A 12,167-nucleotide genomic window follows, 5' to 3' on the forward strand; every position below is an offset into this window, starting at 1 on the left:
CCCTCTAGTTTATACAAGCTCCCTGCCAATATCCAATAGGTCACCATAACCTCTGAAAAATAATTTTTCTTTGCAGCCGCTGCAGGACACTGACTCCTCCTTTGTAGAACATTGGCAAGTGTTAAAGATTGATGCTTTGATTTAACAAGGAATTGAAAGTCTTGAGGAATTGCCATTTGCTAAATGATTCTTTTCTGCCCGAGGCCCTGCACCTTTTATGGCTTAATATATATGAGAAGGAAGATGAGAGGAGGAAATAAATGCGGTGAAGTCCTGTCCGGGACTATTTTTCCTGCAGTCGCGGCTGATAGTTATGAATTCTGCCAATAACGTTGGCATAAATCATGTCAAAGAGCTCACCTTTGAATGTTAGCATGAAGAAGCAGCTTACTCGTAATGCCGATAAAACTTCACAAATAAAAGCAGAAAGCAATAAGCACCATTGCTGATCTCTGTTGTGTGATTTTTAAGGACATTTTGGCAAAAATGAAAAGATGTCTATTTATATAGAGGTGAAACTCATGTTTATGTAATTGCCCCCTTGATGAGCAAATCTTCACCATCATCCAGAAGAGAGAACAATGTGCTCAAGTAGTCCCTACAGCTGATATGGTCCCTAATTCAATTTTCACCCCTACACGATCCAATTTTGTCCCATTAAGGTTGGGATCCATGTGGTGCATTATACAAGCTCATCATATGAGTCTGAGTGTCAACCCATCAATCTTCACCAAACTATGTCAAATTGAGACAGCAATAAATGAACATATTTTACCCAAGCTCAACAGCACTTTCAACACTAAAAAGGACAAAAAATATTTCTGTGATGTTGGAGTTTAGTTTACCATTTTGAGGTCTGTTATTAAAATATTGCCCTGCCTAACTCTTCAATTCATCACATTTATTATTGGTTGGCACTAATAGTTTCTGTTGGATTAGCCAGCTCTTGTAATTACATTAGAGCAATGTGTTTGTTTCCAGATGTGACGAAATGGCCAGCTCGGACATACTCGCCATTCAACTAACCTGCTTTGTGCTTTTAATTATGACCCTTTACTGAGCTGCTCTGCGTGAGGTGAGATTATGAGGCATGTGTGCTATTAAAAAGTGTTCAGTCAGCAATAATTTGATTAATTTCTTCATTCATTTGCTAGTGAATCTTAATGTCATTAGTGACCTCTCATGAAAGACATCTATCAGTCTGTTTCTCTGGAGATAGATAGATAGATAGATAGATAGATAGATAGATAGATAGATAGATAGATTTCAATTTTTCTATTCCAATTCATTTTTGAAATATAATCATTTACACAGTTACTGTCATAACTTGTTTTCATGACAAATTTATACATATATTAAATAATTAAAACATTACTAACAGGTAAAGTAAATATAATGAATATATAAGCTAATATTGTGCATATATTTAGTGAAATGTTCCCTTCTAGAGCTCATTTCTTTAGTGAACTAACATGCTGAGGACACTGAATGACTTGCCTGATGTAAATGTAATGCTAAGTGAGATATTATTCTCAAGCTGTTTTATTGATGTCTTTCCACAGTTGAAACACTGGTTGAGAGATTACAAGTAAACATATCTATTCACAGATCATCTGTTCTTCTTCTTCTGCATTTTTTCCTGTTGTCGCGGTTAGCAAACAGCGTCGCATTACCGCTCGCGCCGCCTTCTGGATTGGAGTGTAGATCACAAAACATTTGTCGACTGTATTTGTTGTCTGATTGTATGCACCGAACCAGCTCAGGGCGACTACATGTACCGTCACACCCTAGATAGATAGATTCTTTTTTATTAAACAGTGTTTTACTGAACAAATCGTGTCTCTCTCTTTAAATAAATTCAATTCAAATTAACATTTTCTTAAGGATAAAAAAGTCTATCTCAGTTAATGCTGTACACTATACACAGGGAGCCCTTTCTTGCACAACATATAATATTAAAGCTTATAATTAACAACAGAGCCCAAACTATTAAATTCAGTTGCTATTTATTTTTAGATATAATAATCAACACTCAAAATAAAACAAAACAAAACATGTAAACAGCACATAAGGCAGGTTTTGCTTTAACTTCTAAATCTAATTATAAAATTACTTTTCAATTATTTTTCTATTCCAATTCATTTTTGAAATATAATCATTTACACAGTTACTGTCATAACTTGTTTTCATGACAAATTTTTTTAAACATATATTAAATAATTAAGATATTACTAACAGGTAAAGTAAATATATTGAATATATAAGCTAATATACTGCATATATTTAGTCCTCTCCCCTCTAAAGCTCATTTCTCTAGTGAACTAACATGCTGTGGACACTGAATGACTTGCCTGAGGTAAATGTAATGCTACGTGAGATATTATTCTCAAGCTGTTTTATTGATGTCTTTTCACGGTTGAAACACGTAAACATATCTATGCATAGATTACATTGTCTTCTTCTTCTTTAGTTTTTCCTGTTGTGGTGATTAGCAAACAGCGTTGCATTACCGCTCACGCCCCCTTCTGGATTGGAGTGTGGATCACCTTTGACTGACTGCAAGTCAAATATAGATAGATAGATAGATCATTTTCATGACTTGATTGATTGATCAGCATCAAAATGTTAAGCTGGGTCCTTTTCAAACATTTTGCAGTGCAAAAATCATTTTGTATCCAACCACTCCAGCTGAGTGTGTTATGAGGGAAAGACCCAACTTTCCATAATGCACTGCATGACTGTAATGCCCTGCCTTTGTGCTTGCAGCACTGTGAGAAAAGGCACAGCTTAACAAGCAGTGCCATGTCTGCCTGGCACTGGCATGGGCACATTGATCAATCCTGCCAGCCCTGAAAAATGGTCATGCATAGTCTGTTGTGGAGCAGCGGTAGGGGAGCCAGCCATCTCAGTGTGAATGTGTGTGTGTGTCCTTTACTTTCATTGTTAAAGATTAAATGTCACAACCGGTATTGCCTCCTCACTTTGTGTGGTTAGGAAATGTTCCAATGAGTGTTGCAAAATTGAAAAAATCTAAGAAAAAATGTATCTCTGCACTACACAAAGATCTGTGGAGGATAATATATTCAGTGCCAGCAACAGAATAACATGCATTTTAATGAGATTACAAATGTAGTCGTCATCCCCTTCCAGGGACAGAATGAAATCCAATCTCATTTTCAAATTCAAAAAGGAGCAATAAAAATGCGTTCCAGGACTTCAGTCCCATTCATGCAGTCTCACACCTCCGGGGAGAATACTAGTGCTCATTTTACCACTGGTCCACATAAGCTTGTTTATTTCTTAATGTATCAAATAGAGTTGTTTTCATACAAGGTCTGATTTATATTGATTTTTAGAAAGGCTTTACTAAATAAATAAGCGAAAACAGAACACCGCTATTTTATTGCCATTAAGTCGCTTTAATGCATTAATTGTACTGGAAATATACCAGTATTTATTTTATTTATTTTAAAACTAGCATTTTACGTGCAAAAATATGCAATATTTTTGTGAAGTCAAAATGTCTAGGTGCAGTAAAATGCAAAAATCTAATTTTTAAGCTAAACTTCATATATATATATATATATGAAGTTTAGCTTAAAAATTAGATTTTTATATATATATATATATATATATATATATATATATATATATATATATTATCCGCCAAATCGAGTACAGTGAGGCGTAATTAACATGCAGACTTTGATATAATTTAATGAGAAAACTATTAAACAAAAATGAACCCTTTACAACCTTATGACTGTGTCAAGGTCATTTTGTAAATCACTCATATCTCTACTTTAAAACGTCTTGATATTCATGACTTAAAAACGTCAGGATATTTTATTAATTTATTTATGTGTTTCCTTGCCAAGAAATGATGCTGTGTACACTCACGTGCAAGGTAATTAGTGCTTTTCACTTGATTGTTACACCACTTGACATGTTTAGACTAAATGTTGAAAATGTTATATACATTTTTAAATGTATTTTAAATTAATTATCTTTTGTTTATCATGTTGACATCCTTATTTGTCACTGACTTAAACACAGGAAAAGGCAGTAGACTTAAAAAGGTAATAGACTAATGTTTCTCGTGTTTTCAGAATAAATACTCAAGAACTCCCTCGACTACCATTTTTCAATCTGGTGGTTGTTTTCGCTCAGACAAGCGCCTTATATGCTGAGCGCGGGAGAATCAATATGAAATGACTCTCTCTGCCACCTTATTAATAATGAAACAATACGTCTTCACTCGACAGAGTCTCGCCTTTGCGCGCCTGCGTGCTCGTTCACGTCCGTTTGAGGAGCTGGAAGAGAAACGCTTGTGTGTTGAAACTGAATCCTTTAAGTGCACCTTTTAGAGATTTTATTTCATATATCTGCTCTGACCATTATTAATTATTGCTCCTTTATATAACTGATGCAGAATTATAGGCTAAATTACATTTAAAAAAAAAAAAAGATTTTTTAGAAGGATTGTAATCACCACAAAGGCTACTTCAGCAATAAAAACAACACAAATCTCTTTCAAACAGTAACTGTTTTATTTAATACTTTTAAATACTTCTTTTTAGCAGTCTATTTTATATACCTGTATAATCAATCTGTTTTAAAACTGTTTCGGTTAAAGTATCTCTCTTTTCATTTCACATACATCTCTTATTTACTTGTATGGTTTTGAATATTCAGGTATTTCATATGCAACATCCCCAGAAACGAACAAACGTACGAACAAACAAAATACACATCTTCTGAAGGCAGTGAAACGTGATCTATGCCTTGGCAACATCAAATAAAGCTAGCAAAATTCACTTCATCCAACTATTAATGTCAAGGTCCAGATATTGTCGTGCTACGATACTGTTGGGAGAAATACAGGCCGCACTTTACGTTGCAGTGTAATTACTATGTAAGTACTGCGTAATACGTGTACTTGATGTATAATTATTTCCTGGAGCTGCTTGTATGTAATTACACACTGTTATATGCAACATGGACACTGTAATGTAAAGTGTCACCTTTAAACTGTTATGTTTCCTACATAAAAAGAGACAAATATTCTTTGAATGGAATAGAATAACATTTTTTGGGGAAAAATGGCAACAGTCAACTCATCTCAAAGCCTTTCCATGGCTACATTTTACATTTCTTTGTTCTTTAATAAATTCTTTTTAATATAATCTTTCTCTGTTCTCGTGTATTCCACTAAATATATGCCTGTAGTCATTCCTGAGGTTTATTTATTATAATTATTATTTATTATTATTTATAGTCTATTATTAGCATCGTAATTATTAGAGACGTTCCCGATTGGTGGGTCAGCAAACCATCTAACCCCATCAACACATCCATATACTTGGCTTGACTAAAAGAAATTTGATAAATGAAAACTAAACATTGACAAAGAGCATATAAAACAAACTGATGGGAGAATATTCCTATCTTTCTATATGATGGCCGTTGAGAATGTGAAAAGCCTACAGTAATAATAATTCATTCATAACAGACGGAAATGTTATAAAATACTATACGCTTCTAACCAGGACCTTTCAGAAATTCAGGCCGTCATTTCAACTCAATATCTGATAAATATTTCATGTAATCGACCCAGAGTCAGGCAAATGTGCTTGAGCATTCCCAGAAGACTTCTTCTTCCCATTGTCTCTTGCAAAAAAACGTCTTTTTCTCCAGATGAAATAAGCATATAAATCCATTTGGGTGAGGATGAATTTTGATCGTCATTAATTATTATTCTTTTTTTAATTATTATTATTATTCTTGTGTTGATGGTCTTCTCTGTTTTTTTCTTCTTCGTTTTTTTTTTCTCTCTCTCTCTCTTCTCTTCCCGTGGGTTAAAACTGCATCCACGTCACGAGCGCAGACAGTGCAGGGAGGATCAGCGTTACGCCGAACGGAACCGTAGATCTGCTCGCGCCGTTCCCAGCCGCACACAGTTCAAACAAGCTGCCGCGAAAGTCCAGATTTCTGGACTCTTTTTTCAGCTTCTCCCATAGATCTGTGGCTCCCTCCTGACAGTCTGCCAGAGCAGTGGTCGCACATGAATGGAAATCATCCCAGTAACTGCAAGTCAAATATTTCGGAAAAGAAAGAAAATCATTATTCATGTCTGATTTGCGTCACGCTTAACATTGCATTAACATAGGCTATTCAGTTCGAACATGCTGTTATTGCTGTTAGTAGTAGTAGTAGCAGTATTTTTTTTTTTTTTTTTTTTTTTTTTTTTGTAAAATGTCTAATTGAGAGGAAACTTGGTGAAACTAAAAATAGTGGAAACAATATTTCTCTTTTGGTCATTTAAAATCCTGTAACAGTTTCTGGTTTCGGTTGTTATGTCAACAAAAAGGATTTACTTAGTCCCTTAACCGCTTTAAACTTCCGTTTTCATTTATATTTTAAGCAGAGATAACATTAAGTAAACACTTAAGTATCATATTTTTATTTTGACAATCCACATCAATTTCGTACATATGCATTTGATTTTGAATATGATTATTCAGATTAAAAATAGACATTTTGTCTATTTTTATATCAAAATAACAGTGTATTTAAAAAGAAGTTGTACCAACAAAAAAACACATAGCTACTAGAATTATTAGACTCTCTAACATAATTCATATTATAGTGTTATCCTTCTGGCATCTGCATGTCCTCAAGTAGCCACGTGAAGGAGGAGAGAGGGCACGAGGGAAACCCGAGTTGTAATGCGGCTCCAAAGGGAAAATCTCCATATCACGTGACTTCTAGTGCCCTCCCCATCTTTCTCTCTTACAACTCCCCTCCTGCGCCCCACCCCCTTCCTCTATCCCACTCTCGAGCCCATGATTTATTAATATATTTCAGGAGGAACACACACCCACATTCTAAGACCTGCATCTACAATCGGACATGCGCACGGGCACAAGAAGTAGCCATGCTCCAAATAAATTAGAATATAATATAATAGCTACAATAGAATAGAATAGTTTAAAAAGGAAATTCTTTCAAGTCAGCAAAATAGAGTTACATTTTAATGTTTTGCTGAAGCTTTGGTGTATGGAAATGAAATCCAGTGAACTGCAAAAAAGAATTGTGGGTAAAAAAAATTTGAGCTCACTGAAATTAAAAATTTGAGTTAATACAATGAAGTAGATTGGTTTAATGAACAGAAACTCAAAATATGATGTTATCTGAACCACATTAATTAAGTTGATTTGACAAAAGAAAAAAAATTGTGATAACAAATCATGAAAATAATTTTTTACAGTGTCAGCCGCTTTGCGCATCTAGCTAATGTTATTTAATACCTAGGCAAAGTGTATTAAAATCTGAATTATACTATCTGGAGACTGGATATATATTTAGAAGTTCAAGCAGAAATGATTTTGGGAAAAAATGGAAGAGGCAAAGGAAATGTAATTCCAGTCCCTGTAATAAGATAATGTTGCGTTTTGATTCGCTCAGTCACGGCTGTAAAAGAACCCGTTATTTTATAGGGCGGATCGCTTACAATAATCGTGCATTACCTTCCGATCTGATCCAATTATGGATGTTGACCTTTGGCCTTTGCGTGTAGAGATGGTTCATCTAATTGTAATTAACTGGTGAAATGTGAATAGCGCATATACCGGCTGCACGGCTCTATTTCTGCTCGTGGAGCTGTCGAATTAAACAAGGGGCCCCTTGTGCCATCTGGCTCCTGTTCACTCTCTCTCCCTCCCCACTCTCACACACGTATATTTCATCTGTTGTGTGTATGCATGTTTCCCTTACGTGCAGATGGTCCGAAGGTTTTCCTTCTCGTCCAGCTCCTGTGGATAGTTGGCCATGTTCTCTCCCAGTTGAAGCAGGCAGTTGGAGAAACCTTTGAACACTGTTTCACATTTCCCAGCCGCTCGAACTGCCTGCAGCAGATAGGCTGGAAAACGAAAAATTATCATTTTTATGTTGCCTTTTTAAAAAAAAAAAAAAAAAAAAAAAAAAGGTTAACTTCTATTATCTGACTCTTCCGCTCATTTTTTTGTAAACTGTAACGACTCGTTGGATTTCGTTCAGGATTTTGTTTTAATTAGGCTAGCTGTTATTTTCTGTTCTCAGTTCATCTGTCCGCTCATTTAAGTATTTATAGCTGGAAAGTAATAGGTGAGTAAGTAAATAAATAAATCGAAGCGATTATAAGGCATAAAACACATCCACACAATAATTTTGTAAATGTGTGTGTGCGCGCGTTCACTAGAATAATATGTGTTGAGCATGAGGGTGGCGCGTGGACAAACGATGATGTAATGGTTTACATGAGGGTGGGGGTATGTGGGCTTGTGTGAGGTGAGATTTTCATTCTGAGTGATTTGTACTCCCCTCCCCTTTTTTTACACATCTAGAAAAGAGTCTGTTTTTTTGATGACAGATCTATTAGGGAGAATGAGAAGATTTGGACACCGATGCTTTCCTTCCCACTTCATTTCGATCTTTGTGTTGGACCGGAAGGTCACAGCTTGATCAATTGACCAGATCCCTTTGCTTAACGAACCATAAACGCCAGTGGTTTCTCGTTAAACAACGAGATCTTGTGAATTGATTAAGTTGTAGCACTGTTCAAATCAGGTCGGGCCTCTGCCCATTAACCACAGTAGGAAGCACACACCCTGTTACACACACACACACACACCATAAGCATTGTATGTCCATACATTCGGCTATATCAAATGTTTTGCATATGTGTCCCTAATTTGTATGAAGTACATATCCTGCGTCGATACACTACAGTAATAAGATGTACATTATAGTGTACTATTATATTCTCTAGCCAATGCCCCTACGTTACATTATATCCATTTCATGCTATATGATCCATTAGCTATTAAATAGCCTACAGTAGACTACATACTAGGTATATTTCCCCGTATTCTTATATACGCAGCATGCTACCTAAATTATATTATATTTATTAGCTATATGATATGCCCTGTATGTCCTTACATTCTGTTGTATATGTGTCCCTACATAATAGGCATTACATGTCATATAGCCTACCCTACATTATTTTATATTGGTCCCATTCTTTATAATAATTTATTCTACAATCAATATACGCTGAATAACAAACGAAAAAAAAACGGAGATGCAACTATGGTTGTTATTCTCTATTTTTTTTTTTTTTTTTTTTTTTTGTAAACTGTAAAAAGTCTTTGGCTGATGAAATAGATGAAGCTCAGTCGTTTCGTGCATTCTTTATCGCCCACAGAGAGAAAAAACGCATCCAGTAACGACACAAAATACCGAATAATGAACACTAAAGATGATTATATTAAATTAAGGATAATATTGATTTTAGACACAGAGGATTAAAGGTGTTACTGAGTAATGCCGCACAATTGAAAGCTTACATAACGAAATATCTAGCCATAATTGTGATATCGCGGACAGATCGCCCTTTTCTTCTACACGAAGCGGGTATATTCAACATTACAACCATATTCCTACAAAAGACCATACTGAGTAAAATTAAATGTGTGAATGCGATGCCTTGATTTATAATCTTTATGTTTTCGTGCATCCTAATATTTTTTATCAAAATAGCCTTAATGAAATATTCAGACCTCAACATGGCGGATATGAGGATGCGAAATACAAAGATGCTCATACAGATAGCTCTGTAAAACCATTTATTAATGGGATGCATGATTTCATATTTAAAATACATTTCAGTTCTCGCTGTCTACTGGAATTAACAGTCACAAAAGACAGTACTGCGAACAAACGGTGAATTATTAAACCGTGTTTCGTTGTAGGCACGATGATCTATATTTAGAAACAACTGAGCATCTAATATAGACTCACCTATCCTACTGTACTAGTGGTCACGACCACTTTACTAGACCCTGTCAGCGTTACCGGTGTCAACCTGGCACCGCATTATCTGTTCAATGAAGTCAGGAGGGGGTTTATAGCAAATTAATGTAGTTCAACTAGGTAACGGCATCAGTTTTTTCTAACAAAAAAAATCATCGCTACTGATTTCATCCTAATGCACAACATTTTCATTGCAGAGCCCTGCAAGAGCACTAACAAGAAAGACATTTAAAAACGCACAACATTACAAGAACATGGCCTCATATATTCTGTAAATTCTAAAACAACAATCGAACGCCAACTAATTTTCACGAAACTATAATTAAATGATATTGTATGCTTGTGTAATTTGTAAAGGGACACATGGGACCATATAAAACTCATGATGAACCTATCAAACTTAGTCTTTGCAAGTTAAATCTGTGAATGCAGTTACATTAATGCATTTTTTCGAATTATCTTTCCATATCGGTTTGAATAATTTATTACGGAGAGGATCGGGCGATCCCATACTTTTACCAACTTGCTCCGATTTGCTGGGCTTTATTTTTCGGAACAGTCTTCAACATTGGACGGAGAAGCAATGCACTATTATCCCAATGTCATGCATTTAAAATACAAGACCCAGATCAAGACCAAGCCTTTAAATCGCAGCCGGGACAGTAGCGTTGCAATTAAAATATCCACCAACATACACTCTACAAATATATAACCAAAACGAAATGTATACCCTTGAATAGCCTTAACTACGAATTAAAAGTGTCAAGTTATACGTATCTATGAAAAAAGCGAGATTAAAAAAGGGAAAAGTCAGCCCATCCCAAAATATACGACAGAAATAATCTACTTACCTATTTGAACAGCAAGAAACAATGAAATATATCTTCCAGACAAAGTTAATCCCATCCTACGTCCAGAAAAACCATTGGAGTATATACAATTTTAGATAGTTGTGAGGGGAAAAGATTGCCAAATCTGCGCGTTGAACATCGCTGTTTAGTTCAAGCAGCTATTCAGAAACTCTTCGTGATTTTTCCCGTTGTCGGCGAGGCGCAGAGAAGTGAAATGGTGCACCCCGTTAAGAGAAGGCGGTAATGCCTCGTGTTTTTTTTCTCTCTCCCTGCTTCACGCCCACATCTCAAGCTTGACGTAAAATTCACCGTCGGACTCCCCACTTCTCTATTTTCTCATTTGCTAGACCGGGCTGGCCCCTTTCTCCCCCCTCTCGCACTGTACTGGCATTTCAGGGATTGCGGAGATGTCCGCATATATCTGCTCTCTGGTGGTCTCACCTATCCACCCTCATGCAATGAAGCTTACACGTGGACCCGTGACCCATATATGGATACACGTGCAGACTTCATTGCTCCAGGGTGCTTAGACTGATTATGCATGAATTTTGCTCGATATCTCAAAGAGATTGAGGTAGTCGGGATGCTTGAAGTTGGTTATAGGCCATGCACTCCTTTTTAATGAGATGACTGTGTAAGATAGGCTACATAATGGATTTGTAGGATCATTTATGGAAATGTGACCCTGCCCCGTGCAGATTTAGTTGGCGCTAACATAGTTTGATTAATGAAGTGCCCACGTTTTTCTTGAGTCTTATTACTGCAGCAGCACTAATCGTTATTGATGATTTGTTTATGACTTAAACACTCCGGCAATGTTATCAAGGTCTGTCTGAAGTGAATTGAGGTAGCAGACTGTCAGACATCGTGAAAATTATGCCTATATATCGGCCCAGAATCTTAACACTTTTAGCGCCTGAGACTTATATCCCTTTATCCAACCAACTATTAGGCCTATTTTAATATTTTTTGGTGTCAAGGAGGTAAACATAATGTTAAAGCCTTTAACATATAGAGAACCTTAACATATGAAGAAGTTGATAAAGATGCTCAAAGAAAAAAAGTACTGAGTAATACTAATAAATGATGTACGTACCCTCATACGTTATAATCTGGAGGTGTTACTGAAAATGATACGCCCTATGAAAGATGAGAAATCATTTTATATGGGCTGAGATGAGTTACGTTACAACTGAGAGAAAGGTAGTGATGTCTGTATCACTGGAAAAAAAAAAAAAAAAGTTATTTCCCGCTGACGTAAGCGGAATTTGTAGCCAACCAATGAGTACTGAGTATCGATGCGCACCAATTTTTTTCGGAGACACTGACTTCAGGAGGAGAATACTAAAAAGTTACCTAGGGCATTCTAGCTGAAGGAGAATCCGACCAGTGAGTAGAAACCCTGTGCTCTTCGCTGTTGCTGAGTAATTAGGTCCCCTGACAGTTCATTTAGAGTCCAGA

At 36.0% G+C, this 12,167-nt stretch overlaps 1 protein-coding gene across 1 annotated transcript; it reads right to left on the reverse strand.

Annotated features, from left to right (window-relative positions):
* Positions 1–4,527: 4,527 nt before the first annotated feature.
* On the reverse strand, positions 4,528–11,099 carry nrn1a (neuritin 1a). Its single transcript, XM_051882710.1, has 3 exons — positions 10,707–11,099; positions 7,777–7,921; positions 4,528–6,087 (listed from the first exon to the last, which is right to left on the reverse strand). Exons 1-3 carry the CDS (start codon positions 10,759–10,761, stop codon positions 5,859–5,861), a joined length of 429 nt encoding a protein of 142 aa, XP_051738670.1. The 5' UTR covers positions 10,762–11,099; the 3' UTR covers positions 4,528–5,858.
* Between the last annotated feature and the right edge of the window lie 1,068 nt (positions 11,100–12,167).

The sequence above is a fragment of the Ctenopharyngodon idella genome, chromosome 23, assembly GCF_019924925.1.
Source record: "Ctenopharyngodon idella isolate HZGC_01 chromosome 23, HZGC01, whole genome shotgun sequence".
NCBI lineage: Eukaryota > Metazoa > Chordata > Actinopteri > Cypriniformes > Xenocyprididae > Ctenopharyngodon > Ctenopharyngodon idella.